Source organism: Meleagris gallopavo, chromosome 4 (assembly GCF_905368555.1).
Source record: "Meleagris gallopavo chromosome 4, MGAL_WU_HG_1.1, whole genome shotgun sequence".
Taxonomy (NCBI): domain Eukaryota; kingdom Metazoa; phylum Chordata; class Aves; order Galliformes; family Phasianidae; genus Meleagris; species Meleagris gallopavo.
In genome coordinates this window covers 40,227,925-40,253,382 of record NC_139407.1, presented here as the reverse complement: position 1 = coordinate 40,253,382, position 25,458 = coordinate 40,227,925, and the positions used below count along the sequence as shown (strand labels likewise).

The 25,458-nt window shown below is 37.8% G+C and overlaps 1 protein-coding gene across 1 annotated transcript in view; it reads left to right on the top strand.

Moving 5' to 3' along the window:
- Positions 1-25,458, top strand: part of PPP3CA (protein phosphatase 3 catalytic subunit alpha) — a 190,001-nt gene that overhangs the window by 67,916 nt on the left and 96,627 nt on the right. Inside the window, exon 2 of the mRNA XM_085222969.1 lies at positions 16,048-16,248. Within this exon, the coding sequence (XP_085079095.1) occupies positions 16,048-16,248 (201 nt within the window). The remainder of the gene's footprint in view (positions 1-16,047; positions 16,249-25,458) is intronic.

The window sequence follows — 25,458 nt, the reverse complement described above, 5'->3', positions numbered from 1 at the left end:
TTAATTCTTGAATGTATGTTTCCAGATAGAAAACCCATATAAAAACTGAGTCAGATGCCAAAAGATTGCCTGGCTGCCGGTGGGTGCCGGGCCTGCCGACATAGGCTGAGCTGCACTGGGCACAGTGTCTTGGTCTCCTTGCCACCACCACCCCCCAGCAGCTTATTGCATTGCAGTAAAAAGACACAAATTAGTCTTCAGTGCTCAGAAGCGTACAGTGACACGCTTTCAAGACAAAATCAGATGCAAATCATTTAAGCCTTCACATCTTCCACTAAGATTTTGTGCATGTTCAATGACAGGAATTAGTTTAAGGTAAATATTATGCCATTCTTGAATGTGAAGTAAAGTGTGAAAGATGTGCTTTCCTCCTCTGTGTCAGGACTGGAACCAGATTAATGGACTGGATTACAGCTTTTCTGTTCATTTGTTGAGACTTATATTGTGTAGTCTACGAGGAAATTATTTTAGCAACTATGGAAAAATGTTTTTGTGCCTTCACTCATAACATGCTCTAGGGAAAAAAACAAAGTTGTTCCTAAATCAGAGATTGTTATTGATCTCAACTTTATAAATTTACTCCTCCTTCAGCTATTTGTTTATTCTGGGTTATTTTATATCTCTAGTAATGTGCATTGTGTATTAATAATGACAACTGTCTTTTTTCTGTGCTCATACCAGATATTCAGAACAGTTGCATTTACAAGGAAATAATGTAGATTCTCACAAAGAGCTGCAGTTTAGTCACGAAAACTAGTCAGTCTTCTGAATTTAATATCTCTTGTGTTACAAATAAGAAAAGACTATTAAAAAAGCGTGAAAGTAAATTTAAATATTGTTTCAGCTCTCCAGTAGCACTCCAGAGGTACAATTAGCAGAATGAAATGGCTGGGATCTGCCATCATCTCACTCATCTGTTTTGTCTTGGGAAATTTACTTTAAAAAATAAAATAGAACAAAGGTATTTATTATCTTTCGGATTTTATTTTGGAAACCTTCTTAATAGGGCTAAGAACTTTATATTGGATCCAAAACTATTCCTTGGGGTGAAGAGGAGGGGAGCATCTGTCCCTCAGCTGAACGCTTACCTGCAGTGTATGACTGGGTTTAGCTTGTTTGTACAGGCACTTCTGTGAAACAAAGGCCTGGGAAAGACTTGCTTCCTCTCTGGAGTTTTCTGGTGACAAAAGAGGGCACTTCAGAAATGGAGCTACCTAGCGGCTGCCCAGAGAACGTTAGATGCTCTTCTGCTCTCTCCTCTCAAAGTAATATTGCTTGTGGAGATAATGGCTTTCTTCAAGATGCTCTTTGGATAGAGGCAAGGCTGTTGTAGTTATCTAGGTCAAAAATGAAGGTAACGAGTACTGAGAAATTTCTTTCAGTATGCTCTTGGGGTGCAATACCCTTTATTTTATAAGGATCTGAAGGATCTAGGTTGCCTGAGATACTCCCAGCCCCAACGTACATTTCTGTTTACGTCTTCCCTTAAAAACTTGTTCAAATGGAATAGGAATTTGTGGTGGTAATGTGCATTTGGGAGTTTGTGCTTGAATTTGTATTGATTGAAAGTTAACACAGTTTAGAAGCCTTAGAGCTATTCAGTGTGTTTGCTACTTATGGTCCTCGAACCTTTTGGGAGTATATGAATCAGTGTGTTCATTGCCCTTTGATTTTAACTGGAGTATCTCATTTGTAATACTTCCTCCAAACTTTTACAAAATTGGTTTAATTTCATAGGGGTCTCTCTCAGAAGTGAGCAATTAGTTGCATTTGTGCAGTGTGATGTTACCTGTCAGCAAACCTAAGTGTGATGTGGGTGATGTGGAATTGTTGCTGGCTTTTTTTTTTTTTTTTTTTTAATGAGAAAAACAAATAGAAATTGTTTTAGCCATTATACTTCTCTCTACAGATGTTATCTGTTATGACTATGTGAATGTAATCTGTATATTGTGTGAGTGAAAATGCAAGCACAAACACTGGTATGTAATTTGTTTATTTCTGTAATTGTAATTCCCTCCTTTATTACTTACTACGCATGTGAGTGTGTTTAAAAAAAAAAACAACATGAGCAGTATTTCTTGATACCACTGTGGTATGCATTTTTCCTCAATAGGTTGTCTAGTAAATGCAAAATATAAATGTTTTATTTAGAATTGTCATGCAGAGTATTATACATATTTCATGTCTAGATGCAGTCTGTGCCCAGACAGGTACTTTAGCACTCATTGCAGTGTTGCAGAGTAACAGAAGGTAACAGCAGAAAAATCAGTCCAAGAGACATAATCACTGTAATTTTTGCAAATGTTTTAATAACTCAAAACTTGGCGGTACTTCTTTGTATGTATTAAAGCCTGCTGATTTTGAAAGTGTGTAGGGTGAATTACCTAGTGTGGAGTACCCGTAAATTTTAAAGGTGCTTCCTTTTGTTACTGTGCTCCTTGCAGTAACTGTTAATTTGGTCATGACATACCCAGAGAAGTGATTGAGGTGCTGGCTCTGTAATTCTTCATGTACCTTTCAAGTCATTAAGGTGTTTGTTTTGACTCTTATCTTCCAATTAATGATGCCGTATCATCTCTGAATGTCATTCTTGTGTGTGGTGAAAGCTAGAAGAGTTTTGCTCTTTCTCTAAACAAACTGCTTTGCTAAGAACTTCATTCTTTTCCTAGGAGAAAACCAGGGCAGCCTTGACAGAGATGGTTTGAAGTGCTCGTGTTATGAGTAAATATCAGACATCTGCAGGAACTAGAGGGGGCTCTCAACTGAAAGACGTGGCAAATATTTTGCTCCTTTTGTGGTTTTCGCCTAGGCTAGTCTGGCTTGAATCAATACGCAGCACTGTCTCAGACATTTTGCTGCATGTATCAAACTCTTTTTCCTACCTTTTACTTCCTTTTTTTTGTTTGTTTTTGTTTGTTTGTTTGTTTGTTTTTTCCTACTGCTGGTTCAGGCTGTGATTTATTTATTTATTTTCTCCCTGAGTGTCTCTGATCTTCCTGCTGCCCTTCTTGCAAGGGGCTGGAGATGTGAATAAAGCAATAACCAGTGAATCCTCTTGCATTTTGCCTGTAAAGTATGCCTTTCATCTGTGGGCCTTTATTATAGACTTAATGCAAAACCATTTTTCAATGATAAAAATAACTGCAGTCTTGGAAAGATGCTTTTTTCATTTACTAGTAGCAGGAACTAGCCCCTTGATATTTGAATAAAAGCACTAACAGTTCCACGTCCCAATTAAGTCAAAATTGTTTTTCTTGACTCAAGATGATATGCAGAAATGAAGTAATGTATCTAGCAAAACAAAACAGCACAGCACTATTTCTCAGAAAAAAAAACCAGCTCACACATTCATGGATTGTATGTGCTGGGTTGCTTATTGGCACTAAGTTGTGGATATGGCTTGCTTCTCTAGGTTCGTCAGATTGTTTTGCATCATCATGGTAATTATGCAGTAGACTAGCAATATTATTTAGACCACTAATATCAGTAGAAGGATCTTTCTGTGGTCATTAATTTAAAAGAAGAAATAATAAGAGATAAAGATCATATTTTGATAACACAGTGAACTGATGATTTTGAGATATAAAGAATCAGTGAAAATGCATAGATTAGTTTGATTGTTTGCACTCCATTGGTGAATGGATTTGTTGTTATTTCCACATCAACAGCACCCGTGGCTTGACCTGACTTGAGATCTTTTTTTTTTCGCTGATTTTTTTTTTTTACTGTTCTCTTTCTGTAAGTAATATTAATTTTATATCTGCCTTAACATTCATGATTAATAACAATTTTTAGTAAACTTGACTTGCTGCACCAATAACTTGCCCAACTGTCCCTCTCCTCTTCTCCTCTCAATCCCCTCCATTTGTCCTATGTCCATGCTTGCATTCCAAGTTAATTAAAACTCCTCAGTTTGAGGAGAAGAAAATTTTCTTGGGAAGATGCATTAATACTCAGCATATCTCTTCCGGGAGTTAAAAAACAATTTCCTTGGCTTCTCTTGATAGCTTACTGGTAGCAGAAATAAAGTCAAACTGCTAAGGACTGAAGAATGGTTGCTCTGTGCAGGAGAAAAGCACTGCCCGTGTTCCTGGCCTTAGATGAGGCTATTTTTTCCCCAACAGCCACTGAATGTTAAATACGGTGCAGTGCTTGGAGCAAAACTTGTTTCTCCTCTACCTGCTGGCATACATTTGCCTAGGTTTGCAGCGTGCTGGGGTCCCTCTTTCACTATCTGACCTAGCACTTCTGAGTCATCTTCAGAAGGTGTTTTGGGCTCAGAGAGGGAGACAGGACCTCCAAAACTCACCCTGGAACGGCTGAAAGCTGAGATGTTAACTAAGAGGAGGAGATGGTGTTGAACATCTCTCACTGACTAAGCCGCAGCAATTGACTGCGAAGGAAGCTCTGCCTGATGGAAAGGTCCTGAGCATAGTTTGAAGGAAATGGGGCCTGTTCTACTCTGAAGGACTTCAGGTGAGGGCTGTGGCCAGCAGGGCTTTCCTCTGCCTCACTGTCAGCAGTTGAGAGCCCCCTCCTCTCTCTCTGTGGATGGAGTTATGGGCAAGTCAAGATTAAATTGTTTATATGTAGCAGCAGGGAATGAAGCACGTCTTTGGCTCTCTCATAGTCTAATAAAGCTGCTTTTTAAAACTTGAATATTGTGCTTAAGAACAGGATGTTTTGGAGATTATTAGCAACGTTATAAGTTAAACAGATTCATTTTTATTTGTTTATTACACAGCAATTGAGATTTGAGGGAAGATACGGCTTACAAAAATATAAAAGCAACTTTAGGGCAAAATAAAAGGAGGATTTGTAATAAATATCCCATTAAATACAGGGCTAGAGGCTTATGCTGGTGGCTTTCAAACTGCTGGTACATGTGGGTGTGCTGCTGCCACATATACCCAGATAAAACTAGGCTCAACAATAGCATAAAAAAAAATAAAAAGCCCATTGAAGTACAGCAGGCTTATCAACAAAAACTTTGTGTTATTTACATCCTATGTGCATTTTCCTAAAGATTTTTTTTTAAAACTAAAAGCAGCTTTTTACAGCAATCCAGGTTAAAATTGATGGAAATAAATATGAATGCTGAGAGGTACTACTTTAGAGATGATTTCAAGAGAAAATTTCCTTGTTGACACAAAATGGTGTATCTGCCAGTAGAGCCAAGCCATGAAAGCAGAACAAAAATACCAGGCCTGATTCATGGCTACATTACTTCAGATTAGTGCCAGCGTAACTCGATTTAGTTTGGTAAGTTTTATTTAGGCATCTAGAGCAGGCTGAACACTGTTTCAAGGCTCATGGTATGATCTGCTAATGCTGGATTAGAAAGAACATTTGTTTAATGGAATTACAGTGGCATAATACAGTGATGAATGTGGTCCATAATCTTTAGCACTGATCTATGTGAACTGTAATAACATCACAAGAAAACTAGTTCCCGAGTGTGTTGGAGGAGGAGCAGGGAGTCATTGGGAATCACTTCATGCAGCTCATGCAGCGTCAATTCCTTTTTGAAAGGAATGGAATGCAAAGGCACTACATGCACAGAGCTGGCAGAGGGCTAGTGTGCCCTTTACGCTCTGCTGGCACTCTTATGAAAATTATGTGCTGAATTTCCCCAGTAAAGGTTCTCATAGGTCTTGAAAAGCATTTCTAGTCAGGGTATTAGTTTGAACTAGCAAGCAATATTTCAGATACCAGGCAAGACAAAACAAATTGTGTTGAGCATGTGCTGAGATGATTAAGGTTCAGTTTCAGGAGCAGCAAGTCATTTAAGCAGTATTTATTTAGTATGACTTCGTGTAACGTGATTTCTATGTCCTTCAATTCTAATCTAGGCAAAGTCTAACCTTGCTCCAAAGGCTGTTAGTGTCTACCTATTAAACTACAAAGGGGGATAAAGAAAGACTGATAGCTTTGTGTTGGTGCTTTTTTCAAGTACATGACCTGGCCACTACCAAGAAAAGGTTGTAAGCAGATTATAATATTTGAAACCTGACACAAATTAGTTTTCATATATAGTCTAGGGTTTGTGTTTAATGGCTCTCAATTATGACTGAACAAGAATTCAGTTTTAGTATAATTCTGAAGACTGTGGGAAGTTCCTCATAAAGTGTGATCCAGTGTGAGTCTGTATAGATAGATTCACTTTATGCTGACTTAAAACTTCTGTCAAAGGCAAAAAATGCAACTAAAAAAAGCAAAGCCATTTGGGAGTAAATAATAATAAAAAATAATAATTAATCAACTGCTGTTTTCAAGTACTTTTTAAAGTTAAATTGGCTCCTTGTGCACAAAGTGCCAGGCACATATTTATGGTTGTAAGCATTTATTCTTTTATTTAGATAGCTTTGGCCTTATCTGATCTGGAAAGTGCTGTTGTAGATCTGCTACTTTATACATTTTTCATGAGTGGCGAAATACTAAATAAACCATTTTACCATTTACAGATCAGCATTATTTTTTTATTTAGTTCACATGGAATAGCTCAGACATTAATGTTTAGTTTTCCACATCCTGAAAGTTACTGGATTAGGTCAAGTGTAGAAATATGGTAGTGTAGATTTCTTATTGTTGGGTTCCCTTCCCCCTCTTCCTTCTCCTCCCTCCCCCCCTCTTTTTTTTTTTTTCCCCTGAGGCTTTTGGGAAGAGGAATTAGATTTGTAGGCAAATCAGAACTTGAACAATTCAAACATGTTACTTGAAAGTGGCATTGGTCAGTGCTATCAGCTGAGAGCCTGGAAGAAGCCAGGAGGTAAAATACCAAGATCTGTTAGTGCTCCTATCCCCATGACTTTGCCTTAGAGAGTGCAGGCTATTTGAGCAAGGTGTTGATTGCTAAATACCAAAACATACAAAATTTGGAATGTTGCAACATACAGGTACATTTTTTAGGGATTACTTTGTAATGCTAGCAGGAAATTCCATTTCCTCTGCTTGCTAAATAGCTTCCTAGCTTTCTCGTAGCAGCAATAGCTGAGCTAGTGTTTGGTGTTCCAGGAGGTAACTTCTATAGTATGACATTTAAGCAAAGCAATTTCTGTCCAAAACATTTAAGCCTAAGTGTTATGAAATAGAATATCTCAGACTACGAGTTGCTTTTACCTGCACTTTCTCATCTTTCCTCCTAGGACCATTTTTAACACATTTGTGGTCAACTGCAAGATCCTAGACATTTAGTAAGTTTTTGCACGCTGAAATTTCATTATAGTTCAATCTTGTCGTGATGGAGAAGCTTTGGAAAGGAAAACGTTTGCATTTCTTCCCCTCTGCCTGTCACAGCAGACCTTAACCTGACCAAACTTGGTTAGCTAATTCATGGTGCTCAAAAGTTGTGATGGGGAATCAATTAAGATTTCAGTTTCTTGGTGAGGAACTGTCTGCAGCACTCCTTTCATTTATGTTTTTATCTATTTTCATATTTATACATATATATACGTTACCAGATACAAGGCTGAAATGTGATAATGAAATAGGATAAACCAGAAATTCAGATCAAAATGGTTCCATAACCTGTATTGAGATCTGGAGGTTATTCAAGTCCACAAATCTATACATTTTTTCCAATAGATTTAAATAATTTCAGTTATTACCCACATGCAATTGCTTCTTAATTACTACCAATCAGGAACAATGCTTATGTCTTAACACACAAGAGAAGTTATTCATCACTCAAATATCTTGGGGGAAGGAGGAGTGTGCCTGATTCCTTATCTGAGTCTTGGAAGATCTTTGGTATTTTCCATTGTTGCAGGGTTTTTTTCCCTCTGACTTTGTTTTCTCCAAATGAATTGTTCCTATAAAGGAATTTAAACTGTGGATAATTATTGTTCTCTGTTCCAAAAGCTAATAAAAACAAAGCTCAACAGTATGCAGTTGGAGGCCCGTGGAAAAACTTGGGTGTAACACACAAAGTAGAAAAACAAACTTTGCTGATGAGGCTGGGAAGCTACAATCACATTTTCCAGCTTTAACTGTATGTTTTGGTCCTAATTGGAAATGTTTCCTGTTAAACTTAATTTTTCCTTTCTCTTTTATTTTGTAGTTGTTTTTTATCCATAAACTGAGGACAGGAGGGAAGATTAAATGTCAAAAAAATATTCGTGTATGATTTTGAATATAGGGAGAGGAAATATTTTTGTAATATTTTACAGGATCGCATGTTGCTTTGTGCTCAGTAAAACTGTTAGTATTTGTTTATTTTTTTTTCCAGTAGGTGGACAAAATACACTTTGGGAATGCTGTTACTACATAACTGCATAGCCTACAATTTCGTATTTCAAACAAACCGGAATTTCTTGGAATTACGAGGCTTTTCTTCAAGGCAGCTGTTTTCAAGTGTACCTCTTTCCCTTTCCCCTTTCTAACCCGCACTTTCTCTTAAGCTCTCGGGGTATTCTGTGTGATATGTATATACCTCTAGATGTTTTTCTATTCAAGTTTTCACATAGCTTTTTTTCAGGATTTTTTAAATTGCTCATTAATAACAACTGGGGAGGCAAGATTAGAGAGAGACTGGAACCGTTACAAAAAAAATCTAAAAAATCCTTCAACTATCAGTAATCAAATTAATATTTGCTACTGGTATCAGAAGTGTTCACAGCAGTTGGGATGGATACATGTCAAACACTAAAATCAGACAACCGTGACAGTCTTGTGTATATCCCGGTCTTTGTGCATTTCACTACTCTTAACTTGAGCTCAGAGTAAGAATAATGTATTCCTGCTCTAACCTTTTTAAAGAATTTCTATATTCATACTCTTCTTTAGGACTGTTAAGGTTTCCTGTGGCGAATATTAAGTATAGTCAATCCTGTATGGATGGCTGTTTTTTTTGTTTTTGTTTTGTGTCTTTAATGGTATTTCGTTGTAGTGACATCAGTTGGAATATCTACTTAAAGTTGTTCTTTTCAAATATAATTTACCCTGAGTTTCTAAGTGCATTGGTTATGTTGGCTATATTGTTTTGAATAGTTGAAGCCAAGATTTGCTATGTACTTGGCTTATTGTTAGGAACTGTACATTCTGGAGGAGGCTGATTACTTGTTGAAGAGACCAGACCAATTCTTGAAATGGTGGGAAAGAGTAGTGCTGCAACTGTTAATTCTCTTTGCCTAATAGCTCAAAGAATAGGCAACTTTGATGGAAAGGCTGTTAAGAATTCAGATTTGAAGACATTGCTAATAATTGCTTATAGCCCATTCAAGCATTTCACCAGAAATGATGGCATTGCAGCACTATTCTTTGGGTTCCAAGTTAATGGACATTTATGGTCCTTATTAAAATGCTTGTCCAAACCGAGGCACCATCAATGCAAGATAACAAAACAGCTCTGGTTCTAAGTACAGTCTCTGCTCTGGAGCTGCTGGGATGCAGTTTCTCTTGTAAAGTAGCACAGTATGGTGAGAGAATTAATCGTTCTTTTGCAACTTCAATGCTCAAATCCTGCAAATGTGTTCTAGGTAGAGAATTATCTTCCATGTGTATTGCAGAAATTTACCGCATCGGAGCTGCTTATGGTATGCTTAGACGTTGGCTTAGGCAATTTTCTAGTGAGGGGTGAGGAGGTCATGTGTGCTTGCATTGCCTGTTAGCATGGCCAGTGGTTCGCTTTCACTCTGCTCTCAAGACATGCCACATGGCTTTCTGGCCTCTGAGTTTACACGCAGCTTCTAACTGCAGGAGAATGAGTTGCTGAAGTGATAGATGTGAAGTAATGGTTGATATTTCATTCAGAGTTCAGTTATCTGTAGGTTAAAAAGTGCAATTATTCAAAGTGAAGCTAGTAATTTTATAAGCTTTCAGGAAAGCAGGTAGAGTGAGGGCATGACTTGTCTTTTTAATTTGCTCAACACTTTGGACACCTTAGCATTGGGAAATACCTTGGCAGGAGATTGAAGACCCACTGGCTTGACATAGCCCTTCCTTTTACAAGCACCTTCCCAGCACAGTGTCTGTGCACAGCTGGGTGAGCTGCTCTGGGACACTTCTTTTGTTGCTGTTGTGTGTTTCTCCGTTGGGAGTGAAGTGTCCAAAGATGCTGAAAATTGTGAGCTAACTCCTCAGAGGTGAAATATTTGAAGAAGTCTCAGCCACTTCTTTCTTTTCTTTTTTTTTTTTTTCTTTTCTCCTTATTCTGGCCTGCAGATACAAAAAAATACTGCTAGTATGACTCACCAGTCTGTTTCATGAAGCAACTGCCTTTCCAGCCTGTAGTACCTTTAGATGATGATGTCGGCAACTAAAATTGGATAGCCACTTGAACAGCAATTGAGCAGCTTTCTATTGATAATAATTTTGGGCTGCAGGTACTATTACCTCTTCTCAGGTGGTTTGGTTTCCATGCTGCCAATTGAGACAGCTGTTTCACACATCTGCCAAAGAGCTCTTCTCTTTCTATTTTACTTGTATGTTTGCTAAATGTGACCTTGGTTGGGCAATAAGCTTTTCAGTTTCCTAACTTGATACACAAGTGCTGTTTCTCTAAGGTGACTCCATATACCAGCATCTTCTTCATGATGGAATGTTTCTTGGTATGTTGTTGACTAGCTGACCCCCTACTAACAGTCACCTTTCTGCAAAGTAGTATGCCTTGTCTGGGAGATGTATTTAATTACATCTTCAAACAAATACATCTGTGCTGAGCTCTTCCAACTTCGATGGAAGTACTGCTTAGCCTTGGGAAGATTGATTCTAAATTTCAGTTGATAATTGGTAAACCTCATCATTTATTTTATACTGTAGATGTATTTTTCAGGTGTGAGTTTCTGTTATTCTTATCATACCAGCACTTAGTTAATTCTGTCAAATTGTTTTCATGAAAATCTGATAAATGTATTTAGTAAAATAAATAAGGAAATAGGCCTCAAATATATAATGTATAGAATTAGTGCATTAAAGTTTGATATATAAGAGAGAGGCTGCTAATTCCAGTGATGTATCAGAGTCACTAATAGCTTCCAGGTAAGGTTTGTATCAAGTGTGCCTACCCTTAATGAAGCTAGCAAATGAAAAATGAAACCTGAGGGTTCTAGTTAGGGAGCAGCAGAAAATGAATACTGCTTTTTGCTTCACTGAGAAAATTATGTTTTGAGTTGAGTTTTGCACTGTCATACAAATACTTGGATTTTTTTTTTTTAACCAGTTAGTGATATATTTTACTCTCCATAATTGAAGTGGATAACTCCCCACCCCCAAGAACTTGCATATGCTATGAATGCAATGGTACACATTTTTATACTGTAAAGAAATTGTATTTTCTAAATAACTCACTCTCCTCTTTATTACTCTTAAAATCTTTGAAATACCTGTTAAGAAAATGTGCAGGTTAAGAAAATATCAAAGGTTCCACCAGGTTTGAGTGACAAATCCATTGCCAGATAACTATATAACTTGTATGTGGAGATAAAAACATCTCGTCTAAATGCTGCCTAAGGAAATCTGTGGAAAAGGCTATTTGTCATGTGACAGTTGTGTTCTCTTTCTGTATGTGTCAGTGTCAAAACAGATTTTGGCAGTGTTATTCCCCATCTCCCTGCTTTGGTAAGCTCTGTGCTGCCAGGAGGCTTCACCCTGTTCCTCTCAGCAGCGATCAGTGACAGTGACTCATTTTCTAGTTCCTATCTGTTGCCTGAAGTAAGTTGTGTTCTTAGAGGAAAAAAAAAATCTTGATTCTCTCCCTTTTGGTTTATAGTAACCTTATAAGCTAGAACTTCATAGGCAACTATATAGAAATATAGTCAAACAGAAATGCAACTTTTTAACCTAATGTTAATATTTGAACATTTTGGTCTTTGTCTGCTTCTTTATCTAATGGTCTGTGTGACCATGAGCTGGCTGGTATGGATGTTGTTATTATTCAGCAAGAATACCCAAGAATGTGCCCTGCATTGAACAGAGATGTGAAATGAGGGTAGACTTGCGAATTCAGCCTGCGAAAGGCGTTTAGGTAGCTATTCCAAATGGTACTGTCTTTTGAGAAAGCAATTTTGTTGGGGTATCCGAGATGGCAGGGGAAATGTTATGTATCCTTACTCAAAGACTGTGAGTAAGTAGATGGGGGGAAGGCTGCAGAGATCTGCCTTTTTTTCTACATGTGGAGTGAGTATTGACTTGTTTAAGAACCTGTGCTCTCACCACTGTTGCAGTGCCAGTGTTTCTTGAGGTACAAACTACAAATTGCCATCAGACAAATGCAATGCACTGTAGTGTAGTGATGATAGTAGTTACTGGTGTGTTTCACTTACTGATGAAGAGGAAAGCATTGACTTATTTTCTCTAGAGAAATATGCCATGATGTAGGCATAGTTACGTATAGACACGCAGCATTAGTTATGTGAAATTACAAGGCAAGTGTTGCAGAGGGGAGATGAAATGCAAGGAACTTGAATACTGCTGGGATGGGCAGCCTCCTCAGAGAGTATTAATGCAGTGTACAGCTTGGTTTGTAAATGAATAATATATAAACAAAATAATGCTTTCTTTGCCACATGCTTGTGTTTTATTTGTGTGCACACATGTTTAGCACTAATTAAGCATAGCTTGTTATGGTTTATTTATTTGTTCTGGAGGGGCTGCTTAATAATTGAGTGTGATGGTAACGAGGTGTGACCTTTTGGCAGCTGTGTTAGCAGTGAGGTGGGTTCTGCAGGAATCTGAAGAACACCAATATAGCAGGTTGCACTTATTCTCCATTTGCTGGAACACGCTCAAAAGGCCTGAATGCACAAGGAAAAAAAAAAAATTAAAAGCACTAAGAACCTAAATGCTGTCTTCTTGTTTCTCCAGATTCAGGAAGATGCTATTGGCAGGGTGCGATAAAGAGTTAAAAGTCTTTGTTGCATGGCTTTTTGCTGTAGCCTGTTTTATTACTGCACCCTGATGACGGCATCTCACATGAAGAGTTTTCTTTCTAAATGCCAATACCAGGAAATAAATGGTGTGCCTTTAAAAGGCCTTAAATGACTACAAAAGGGAGTAGTGACCTGGCTGTAAGTGGTACATAGTTGTGGGTAGCCTGCATGGCTTTCTTGGGTGGTGTTTTTGTAGTGCGATTTGTCACTGAACTTCAACGCACACTCGTGTGCATGCATATGTGTCCAAGGTTCTGCCCCCCACGGGAAAGCAGACTCTCACCCTTGGTTGCAGCAGTGTGATGAGGGGCTGGGTGCTGCAGCCCTCCCTCATGCCTCCCCTCTGGCTCTGCCTCCAGACCTCCCTCCTGCTCGCACAGAGCCTGCGGCACTGCTGTTCCTTGCCTCCACAGAATCCTGATGTTTAGCAGAAACAGGCCACGGAATATTTTGCTTCACAAAAATTAAAAATGCAGGTCATTTTTAAAAGGAGAGGGGAATAAAGATGGAATATTGTTTTCTGTTTTTACCTATTTCCTATTTTTTCCTCTGTTCCTTCCCACTGTGCATGCTGTGGACACAGTTGCTGTCTGATTACACTCTGTTTTATTTCTGACAAAAACAATAACACTAGGAGAGAAGTAGTTGTGTTGCATGCACTAACAAGCAGGTATGGACAAGTGGATAGGTTCTCCTGTATTTGGAGAGTAATGTTGCTATCTAAAGCAGAGGAAAATGTTTGTTATATTTATAAAAGGCTTCTGATTTATTGTGGCATTTGTTGGCGATTCCAGCAATGAATTTCCCCGTGAACACGGCCATTTCTTATGTTGGTCTGTGCAAGCACTCTGCATGTGTATATACAAAATTAATATTCTCATAATGGAAGATGCAATTTGTGCTCTATTCAGTTGCTCATGTTTGTGCTAATTAATCATTAATCATCTGCTATTGGAACAGTATCTTTTTTTCTCTAATTAGCCTCTGGTACATGTTTCTGAAATCTGCCTGCAGAGCTCTTCCAGTGCTGCAGCATGTGCTATATTTTTCTGTTAATCAGAAGGAACATCTTAGAGCTGTTTTTGTTTGTGTGCTTGCTTGCTGTTTGTTTTGCTCTCCATCTTTATAAATGCAAAAATCTTCTCCTGGCATATGTTCTTGTATGGCAGTTACCTGTAAGAAGCGCTGTGCTGCAGAGGTTTTCATACTGCAGTACTTGAGGGGAAGAAGAGAGGCTGCTTTCATCGCAAAGCAATGCAATCTCATGCTGATATTTCTTCTTGCCACATGGACTGGAGATAAGTATCAGCTTTTCCCTCTCCTTTCCAAACTTAGGAAGGTGGAAGGATTTTTTTATGTATTTATACAGGCATGTAGAACTGCTGAGTTCTCTCCCTCACCTTCTTCTTCCTTGCAGTGTTGGTTTTTTTTTTTTTCTTTTTCTTTTTTTCTGGTCTTGTATAAGGAGTTGTTCATAGCTCGTGTATGCAGTTATTTGTTCTTGAGGAATTGAGGCCTGCTGTGGATCTACTGGAAAGATCCACAAAGCATATAACCCACTGATTTTTGTGAGCCTCGTGGGCTTGGCTTATCCACAGCAACTGCAAAGAGCAAAACAAGGCTTTGGTCTTCACCAATTAACCACTTATTACAGAACTATCAGTCAAAGCATAAGCTTATTAAAAGTGGTTTGGGTGTTCTTGTGGATTGAGTGAGGAAAAACTGTAACAGATCTGCATAAGAACATTCTGAATCCCAGGCATTGCATTTTAACTTCCTTGTGGCTGTAGCTGTCTCTGTGCCCCAGAATCCAGGTGGAGTCAGAGACTTGACAGACTTTCACCTCCTCCCCCATTTTGTTTCACTTCTCAGTCTCCATTTTCAGTGCATTCGTAGACACCCGTTAGTCCACACCAGAGTGTTTGATGAATGTAATGATGGAGATATAGCAGGAAAAAAAGAAAAAAAAAGGAAAAAAAAAGTTGAATCAAGGAAATGAGAGCATTTTCTGAAGATGTTAATGTTTAAATTATCTGTGTCAAACAGCTGCACAAAATGCAATCGTTTATTATCTGCTCTGTTACTTCTGGTAGCGCAGGTAAAGAGTTTTTGGATTGAGCTTCCAAAGATATGTGCAATTTGTGGGCTGCTTCCAAAGTGAATAGATCATGAAACGTAAAACAAATTGGAACCAGCAGGCATATTGATCTGCTGTGCTGAGTTTTGCTTCTCATACGTACCAGAGCTCACAGTGAGGCACTCAGCAGGGAACCAGGGGCCAGGTTGTGCAGAGAATGTGGCAGTCTCCTCTCTCTGCTCCAGGCTCCCCTATAATAACCCCTTGCAGCTGGGCACGGCTTGGTAGAATTACCCTGCAGCTGTCCAGGCAGGCCATGCCTGATGTGGCTCTGATGGAACAGCAAGGGAAAGGAGGTTAAGCTGGGATAATGCTCCTCATCCTTGCAGCTGACAGCAGCAACTCCAGCCTTCTCCGCTCCGATCCTCTTTGGGAGAGGGATGCCTGAGCATCTGAAGGTTGTTGCAAGCCTGAGGCCTGATGTGAGAGCAATACATGGGTTGCTGGTCCATGGCACATCACCGGTTTATTAATTCGTGTTAAACTCCATTCTGAAGCAGCTTTGCTAGAGCGTGGTTGGCTTCACACTCAGGAATGCCTTGGTGGTAGTTGAATGTATCGAATGTGATAGGAAGAAGACATCTTCCACCACCACCCAAATCATTAGAGAGATCTATCTTGGAGTTCAGCATTTTAATTGGAGTGTATCTATGCATGTTCATACATGTAAATTAAATATTGCACTGCTTTTTGTATTTTATATAAATGCTTTGCAGTGCTGCTACAGCATTCCCTGCTCTACTCCCTTTTTTTCCGTGATATTCCCATATGTTTTTTGGTTTGTTCACACATGTCTGCCTGTAAACTTGGCCTAAATCCTCCTGTCAATTTTTTAATAAATATGAAATAGCTGTTCTTATGTGCATGGATAACTTAGCTTCAGTGATGTCTTCATTTTAGAACAATTTAAGCTCCAAGTTATAAGAGGCAATAGGAAATTCATGCTAATACGGTTTGGCAGCAGAGATGACTTTGAAATGTGTGATGATCTATAATAGAGGCTTTACTTTAAAAACTGATCAGATTTTTTTCTTCTCCATACAGCTGTCCCATTTCCTCCAAGTCACCGGCTCACAGCTAAGGAAGTGTTTGATAATGATGGCAAGCCACGTGTGGATATCTTAAAGGCACACCTTATGAAAGAAGGGAGACTGGAAGAAAGTGTGGCATTGAGAATAATAACAGAGGGAGCTTCAATTCTTCGTCAAGAAAAAAATTTGCTGGACATAGATGCACCAGTCACAGGTTAGTACTGATTTACAGTAGTGGAGGTGTGGTGGTTGTTGGTATGGGACATGTTAAGTAATATGTAGTGTGTGTGGTTTCCTAAGGAAGCTTGAAATTCATTCATTCTCTCTATAAGAGAAGACTAGAAGAATTTGAAAAAGGTATTTTTCACCTGGCCTTTTTCACCAGGAATTACATCTGTCATTTTATAAGTGTCCTTTACTTTGGTAGCACTATTCAGACATGGTTTGGCTCTGAAAGAACAACGGTGTTAGGGTGAAGGGAAATTCCAGCTAAAGATGGAGAGAAATGAGTACAGCAAAAAAGGGAAAAAAAACATTAGCACAATCCTTGTCTGTGTTGCCTGGGACTGCAGTCAGAGTTGTGCTGATTGCAGAACCCATTGTGCCCTTGGCTATCAGATACTACCACCCGCTCATTAATCTTCAGGAAATGCCTTCTATTTTGAATTTCCGTCTCTGTCTCCTGCCTCAACTACTTTCTGTATTATGAATGCATTTCTTGCTCTAATACACCTCCTCCCCTGTTTTGTTGCTGTTATCAGAAATGAATGCATTTTTGGCAAGTGATCTGTGGCATAGAAAGTCAGTTAGTTGAGAGGAAAAAGATAACTAATTCTAGTTAGCTTAAGCTATGAAACTAAACCATTAAACTTGGTTTAAGTAGGCGAGTCCTCTTGTAGCTTTTGTTCCAGGGGAGACCTGACAAAAAATCAAAGAAATAGTTTATTCTATCCTTCCTAACCTGGAAGAGTTACCAGTCTTTGTTATCAGCACTGATAACATGAACAATAAACTGTGTCCGAATAGCAAAGCCTTCATTTTTAGGATAGCTCTGAAATGAAAGAGCATAGTGTCTAGACTAACTAGTCTAGACTAGACTTGGTACACAAGTTAAAGCTTATAAATTTTTAAATGACATCCAAATAAGGGATTCTAAGGTGACCTGGAGAAGTAACGAGTATCATCTCTTATGTAATAATTAGCTTGTCACGGTGCCTTACTACCCTGATGGAGAAGATGTCAATCATGTTGCAGCTTAAGGCAAAATAAAAGAAACAGGATGAATGAATTAAAGAATCCCCTGAGTAAACTGAGAATAGTGTTCTGCAGACATTTTCTTTGAAGGGATAATACAGGTTGTTCAACTTGATAAATGGAAGTTGTGGGGATACAGTACCATTAGAATCATGGAATCATTAAGTTTGGAAAAGGCCACTAAGATTATTTAGTCCAACCATCAACCCGTCACCACCATGCCCCCTAAACCGTGTCCCTAAGTGACATATCTACTCTTTTCTTGAAATCCTCCAGGGATGATGACTCTACCACTTCTCTGGGCAGCTTTTTCCATTACCTCATCGCTCTTCTGAGAATAAACTGTTCCTAATATCCAATCTGAACCTTCTCTGGTGCAATGTAAAGCTATTACCTCTCAGTGCATAACTGAGTGGCAGTCATGGAGAAATTTTTCCTTCCCGTGGACTTTTTAATCTACTGAAAGGCATAAACTGTATGAGGATAGGTGTCTGCCATGTCCTGACTGATTTCCTAAGCCTGCATTTAATGTTCTCTGTTGTTAAATTTATTTTATTTCTTAAATGCTTTTGAAGGTGTTTGAATTTTTTGGAGTTCTATTTGAGCAATTAATCTCCTGAAGGTTACCCCATTGTATATCACTGCTATAATTTAAGTCTTTGATTCTTTTTTTTCAGTGGAGCCTACGTCTTGCTTTGTTCTTGCTTTTAAAATTATTCTCCTGCAGTGCTTGTGATACTGCAATATTCTTTGGGGTAGCTGATAGGTATTGTCTTTTAAACTAGTGTAGGAAGATTGGACTCCTCACGCTTTTTAGTGGAGTAGCTGAGAAGTGATGATGTTCTGTATGAACTAACATGAAAGCTGGAGTTATGAAGGTAATCATAAAAAAGAAAACAAAATTGTGAAGGGTGGTTGGAAAAGGTTGTGAGATTCATTATGGACCTGACAATTAGTTTTGTGTGAGTAGCCTGACAGCAGGTGACTGGAAAAAGGGACTATCAGTTGAACAGTGATTTGGTAGATTTTCAAGGTATACAGACAGTACAGAAATAACTGTGGAATGGAGGACAGCTCTTTTCAAACATTACAGAAAAATAAACACAATCACTAAATAGTGGAGAAAAAAATAAATGTTATATGTGTCAAAGCAGTCTTATTGAAGAATAGCAGACATTAGTCATTAATATGGGAACCTCTGTGGAGGAGTTGCTTTCATCTTTTAGAAACGTATCCTTGTAGCTGGTTAACGAGATGGCGATCGTCAAAAAAGAGTAACTGTTCAAGTATGACAATTGTGCATTGGTAAAATCAGTTATTTGTTTTAAAAAAAAATATGAAAAGATTTCATTTCTTTTAGCCATGTGCATCCCTCATTTTTTAGCTTTCTGCTTATTTTGAGGGGTGAAATATTTGGCCTCAGAGGAAAAAAAAAATATCAGAATTATGTTTATAAGCAGTCACATGAAATAAAGTGGATATGTAGAAAACTCTGATTTGAGGGAGAAGATACCTGGTTCTGGAAGGAGATTTAATGTAGAATGCATTATTATTACTTTTTATTTTTATAAAACTTATTCTGGATCTGTGGTTAGCTGGAAGATTCAATATGATTGTCATTTTGAGTTTTGATTTTGAATTTGGTAAAGCTATATAACTTTTCAAATGCTTTTGATTATTTCATTGGAAACCTTAGCTGAAGTTCATTTAGTTTGCTATGTGTGAACTGTGTATGTCGGTTACAGTGCTGATTTATAACAAAGGCAAAATGTCCTACTGTTGTTACTCAGGGCTGCTCTTTGCTAGGTATGAGTCTGATCAGAGCCTGAACTATGAAAAGTCCATGCTATAAGAGACCTCTTGTACTTGGGAAGTGTTTGGGCAACTTTGTCTTGACTGGCGAATGTGAGTTCAGAAGAATGGAGAGAATAGCCCTGTCAGCCTTCATCCATAAGAAACTGAGCAGGGAGCAGAGGGACGAGGATGCTGCCACCCTCCATGGCTCAGCTGTTTCTGAATTCATGTACTTGATGTTCTCTTTGAGGCATATGTTTTTCATCTTAAGCTCATGGGTTTAATGAGCTTGATCTAGCACTAGACTACATCTGTTCAGTGTTCAGATGAAAGATATTTGAGTGGCAGCCTTAGAATTTCTAATCCTATTTTGTGTACTTAGCGATATAATGATACCATGGAGAAATTGGCTCATTTTTAATAGGTTTTTTTTTTTTTTTCAAATGGCTAAGGAAATGCATCTTTGAACCTCTCTGATGGCAATATTTACTAAAGTCACACTCCAAAAAAAAGCAGTTGGGAATGCCAGACTTAGGATTGCCTGGTTAGTTTTATATGGCCTTACTATATAGATTCATTATTATATAGAGTGACTCTGGGCAAGTGACTTAACCAACCCTTTGCAAGACAACTAATTACATGCTTGTTTTAATGGAGACTCACTTGAAGATCCAATATCTACTGAATGCTCTTAACTGTATGCCAAGCATGTGTTCCTTTGAGTTTGGGGCACAGGTAACATTCTTTGTACCTGGGTATATATGTATAGTATACTTCTGTGTATTATCTATAAGACAGTAATCTGTTTGGATTTTGAATGTGTTCAGTGAGGAAAAACAAATGCAGGTAAAGCCTTTGATGGGAATATTGCTTTGCATGTCTGCTGGAATGTAAAACTGATGCGTTGGCTTAAGCGCATTGTGAGACAATAAATCACACATGTCTTTTGAAATGAGGAGATACTGTTATGCTGAGTGGTGTTGAAAAGTGTGAGCGAGCTGACCATGTTGTTTTCAGACTAAGATTTATAAAAGTTTTGTAATTAAAGCATATTTTTTGCAGTTAAGAGAGCGCAACTTGAAAGTTTCTCCCTGCTTGACTGTGGTTCGTTCAAGTTGCTGTGTGGAAAAAGCAGAAAGGAGCTATACGATTAAGAAATGTGTAGCATAATTTGTATACAGGAGAGGCTGCACTTGAAACCCTAATTTGGTCACATCCTAAATATGGAACTCTTTATTATGTGTATTATTCACTTCAATTTCTATGATTTGTTGATCTGAATGAGCTCCTCTTCGCAGGTCCTTTTCAGAGCAACCAGCCCACTTTTGGAACATAATATGTTGTTGTTTTCCTACATCTGCAAAAATTTGAAGTTACAAAAGGTTAAACAGTGTTATTAATCTGGAGGGAATTAAATAAAATAGAATATGAAGGCCCCAGTGCAGAATTCAATTTCCACAGGAAAATAACTGATGACAACAGCCAATTTCTACCTTTGAAACTGGATCAAATTTTGAAATTGACCCAGTTTTGAGCATAGCACTTGAAGACCTTCCAAGCTTAACGTTTCTGTAAATTGAATTTATACTTTGTAATTGAGTAAGTCATTTGGGAGAGTAGACCTAGAACTTAGTGATATGTTTCTCTATTACTGTGCATCTTTACTTCTACCTCTTTGGTTATGTTTCTTGAAGATATTGTTTTCATTCTGTATCTGTAAAACTAATATCATTAATATAACGCATCTCTTGCATATGTGATTGCACAAATGAATAACCTTGGGAGGCATGTTGGGGTTTTTAAGGTAAGTCTATTTTTCCCATTGCTATCTATTTTAAAAGTAATGCTTATGTGCTGTTTTTTCCTGTAACACGTGGCATCTCTCATTTTGTGTACTTAATGTGCAATCCTCCTGGTTAGTCTGCCCATTGTTATTAACAAAACTTTCCTGTAGTGAACTAAGAACATGCAAATCTAAGTCATGTGCTTCTTTATAAACCTATGTATTTCTGCATATGGTACTTATATGCACATTACACAGGCAACTGCCCCTGGTATTCTCAGTTCTGTTTGTGGAAGGCAGAAGTAGCAGTGACAGCAGTTTCTGATGTGGTGAAAGTAGCCAGGCCCTGTGTAGGCATGGGGTATGATATATCATCTGTCACTTTTTCAATTAGAAGTAACTGGAAAATAGGTAAAACAAACATATACTCTTGTTCTAAGCGTTCCCTTGCAATATGCTACACTGTGTGCAGTGCTTTCTGAATTGACAGGTGCATACAGCTCGGTATGTGAGGAGAATTGAGCATCATGTGAAGACAGAATAAAAGTTTATTGTTGCAAGCGTATAATTTTTTTATAAAAAGAAACAAAAATTGTCCTAGTCTCCAAAGGTTCTGTTCTTTGACCATACTGTTTCCTCTACTGGTCCTAGTGCATTGTAGTGTTTTTTTCCATTTGAACCCTAAGTTAATGAATGTGGGGGAGGTTGCAGGAATCTTGAGAGTAGCCCACATGGGAACAATCAGAGCAGTTCTGGTGGTCTTCAGAAACCTTTGGCGCAGTGTAGGTCCATAAAAAGTACCCTGCCAGCATGTGCCTGTCAGATCTTTTAAACTTCTGGATACTTCCTGGGGACATTGTTCCATGGAATGGTGGAACCTCCTGGGCATGAACCTTTCCTCATGTTCTGTGTACATTTGTTCTTTGCCTTTATTTTTTCATTTGGAAGCATCAAGTAACATCAGCAAGTACAAATTCTGCACAAATTAGAACTTTGTAAGCATCAAAAGCTTCTAGCTAAAGTGATCAATGCTAAAACAAGTTAATAAAAGTATTTTTATGTCCACATTATAGTAAAAAGGTAATAATTTTTAAAATTACATCAAAGTGTAGCGCACATCTAAATGACTTGATGGAACTGAAGAGACTGAAGAGCAAAACTAAAAAGTTGTTTTTTTTGTTTTTTGTTTTTTTTTTTTTTCCACTTTTGTAGAGTTTTGGGATAGAATTCCAGTATGGAAAGTAAACAAGATTGCTTATTAGGGGTTTAGTTTTAAGGTTGTTCTGTAAATATGTGATGGCATCTACACTCAGAACAGGGTCTTGAGGTATCATATGATGATCTTTTCTGTATCTCAGCCAAGTATTGGTGTCTTCCAGTTGTGAACCACTTCAGCTGCTTTAAATATATTGCTAGTCATTCTGAAAATATGCTAACATTTTGTTCATTCTAGCATTAAAATGCATATGATTTTCAAATGTTCCTTGTATAACTGCAGCAGTTTCTGTGTTATACAAATGTGCATTTTGTTTGGGGACCAGTAAAACACAAGAACCTGACACACTGCAAAAATTATTCTTCCTTTCGGAATGAATCACCTGCAGTTAATTCTTCATCACAAAAAAAGTTGACTTTGGTTACAGTGAGGTAAATGTTTGTTTGAAACAAACTTTTATTTGTTGCTGCCTCAAATCTCAAGTCTAGATCTTCTCTGCGTAAATACAGCATTTCAGCAGTGCAGTTAGTCACACAAAGTGGAAGAGGAAAGTATCAACAGCACCGTTTACTCTTGCAACCTTCTTAAAAGCAAGTGATAGTCCATGGCTTTCGCATGGCAACTGTGTTCTTTGACTCAACACATTAGACTCTAAGGTGACATTTCCCATCATTTTTAAAGTGGGTTTTCTCAGTGTATGTCAGTGCTGTTTCCTATTGTAACAGCACATTTCTTTTTACATATCACTGTTGAAAGTGTTATTAAAATGCAAAGAATCTGCATATTAAACACCCGTTAAAAATAATTTGATATGAACATACTGTTGAACAGATAAAGTGAACTTGATTAAAGTCTTTAATTGGTTTGTTGATTAAAACTGCTTCAGCTATTTTGCATGCTTTACTGAGAACTCATAATAAGTCAGACTAGCACCTTAAAAACCTGAGACTTCTCAAGCAAGGTGAAGATGTAGGGCTGTATGTATTGCAATTTTTTTATCTGTTTCTTCACTGAAATGCATCTGCCTGTCAGTTCCAGAGATGGATTGAAATATGCCTGCCTACATCCTTGGTAGAACAAAGTGATTGTGTCTTGTAGCTTAATTGAGCTGCTTCACTTATTAGCATCTGACATTTTGGCAGAGCTGATGTTTTCTAGTAGCAGATGCCTAAATCTATCATTATTGCCAAGTGGATACAACTACCTCACTTATTCTTATAAATAATTCATGTATAGTTAACTTGCTATGATGCAAAAATCAGTCAAATAATTCAGAGTGAAATCATAGAAGCATAGATACTCTTCAGGTATAAGAGCTTAAGTTGATGCTATGAAATAGAGGATCAAATCTGTATTGGGCTTCAAGTCAGCACTGAAGTTGCATTAGTTACAAAATAACCAGCAGTAAAATATAAAAAGCAATTGTTTGCTACCACCTAACTCTTTAGTGCTTTGTTCTGACTGTATAAGTTTTTTTTCGTTGTTTCGTTGGTTTTTTTTTTTTGGAGGTGGGGGGAGGGGAGGCGGGCGGGATGATACTTCTTTATCCTATAAATACAAGTGGCACAATACAGCGTGTTAGTTTTTCTTCTGCAACTGTTTCAAGAGGACATGGAATATCATAGCAGTGGTATTTATTTTTGCTTACCAAAGATTTTTTTCTTAAAACTTGCAAATCAAATTTTATATTTGCTTTGCAATCATCTAATAGGTGAAACTACTTGAGTTGGATTTTGATATTTTGATAGCTTTGCTATTTGAGTTCTTTTTCAAAAACAAGCATCATTGTTTGCACAGTGTGATGCTTGTTAGAAATGTAGAGATCCTTTGTTCTTGCTTTTTTTGTGTGTGTTCTCTTAGCTTTACCTAGTTATCTCTCTGATTCTGGCCTCGGGTTAAATTTAAATCAATCTTAGATTGTAGTTTATATTGGAAGGAGATGTGGGAATCCAGTGGGATCGCTGCTGAAATCACAGCCACCCGCATACCTTCTTCCCCCAGTCTGGATGATGGAGCTGCTGATATGAGAAAGATAGAAGGAGGTAGAGAGAAGGAAATTCCAATGTACATTTGTCTTTTAGTCCTTTGCCCCCAGCAAAGCAAAAATCTAGCAGTCATGCGTGAGCTGGAGCTCCCCACTTTGTGTATGTTAGTAATAATAGGGATAAGGATTTTTATGTAAGCGAGGGAAAGGGGTATTGATTCTGTGTTACTGATGCCATACCTGCAACAACTTTGGAGCATCCAGAGTATGGAAACCAAGCTGGAAACAGTTATGAGAGAGAAGAAAAGGAATTGGTGGAGTGTGAGGGGGTGGACAAATAGCAGGACAGACAAATAGCATTGTGTGTGTTAGCTGACCATTGCCATTTAGAGACTATTCCAATGAGATAAACCTCTAGGTTTATGCAATCTATGAATTTGTATACAAATGTGTGCCTCTGTTGCTTAGAGTGTGGTAGCACATTTAGAGCTACCATTGACAGCCTCTTGTCTTCATCTGTGCTTCCTGTTTGTACATCTAACCTTTCACCAAAACCTGATTTTGAAGTGCTGGCAAATGCAAAGGAGATAACCAACAGGTTCTTTCTTAAGAGAGATCATAAACATTACCTGTCATCACAAAGCATAATTCAGAGAGAATTTCAAGTTGGAAATGATGACTATAGAAATATGTTTTACTGGGGAAGTTTCTTCTTCATGCCTTTTGATATTTTTTCATAAGCATTCTAATTATTCTAAAAAATACTACCAGAGTTGAGATAGCTTTCCATATTTAGTTTTCTGTAGTTTACTAAGTTGAAACGTTTACAGAATAATTTCCAAGCATATGTAATATTCTCTGTGAAGATTTTCCATTTTTAAATGGAAGATTTAGTTGAAAACATCTTAATTAGTGTAAAAGAATCTAGCACTTCTAAATTGTCTTTAATCTCTGTAAAAAATCCATGCTCTTTAAATAAATGCACCAATTGTGAAGACACCTTGTGCTGAACAGAAGCATACTTTCAATCTACAGTTGATATCAAAGAATCTTGCTGTTACTTACAGAATTGTAGCAGTAGTGTGTGAGACTTGTACTGGTGGTAAGTCGAGCCATAAAATTATCTCCTGACTGAATCATTATGTGTTTTTAAGAGCATCAACTCATTAAAAAGTGAATGAGTTTCAAATTGATCCTTGTTGCTGTCTCCAGAAGACGTTTTGGATTCTGCTTCTTGCTTTTCTTAAGATTAGGCATCCAAATCAAGTTGAACTTAATATGTTTATTCCATTTGGGATGCTAATTACCAAAAAAATATTCTTCATAAGTGGGGAGGATCTTGATTCTGATTCTAAAGCAAAAACATTCTATTTTCTCATTGCCTTTCTTTGTT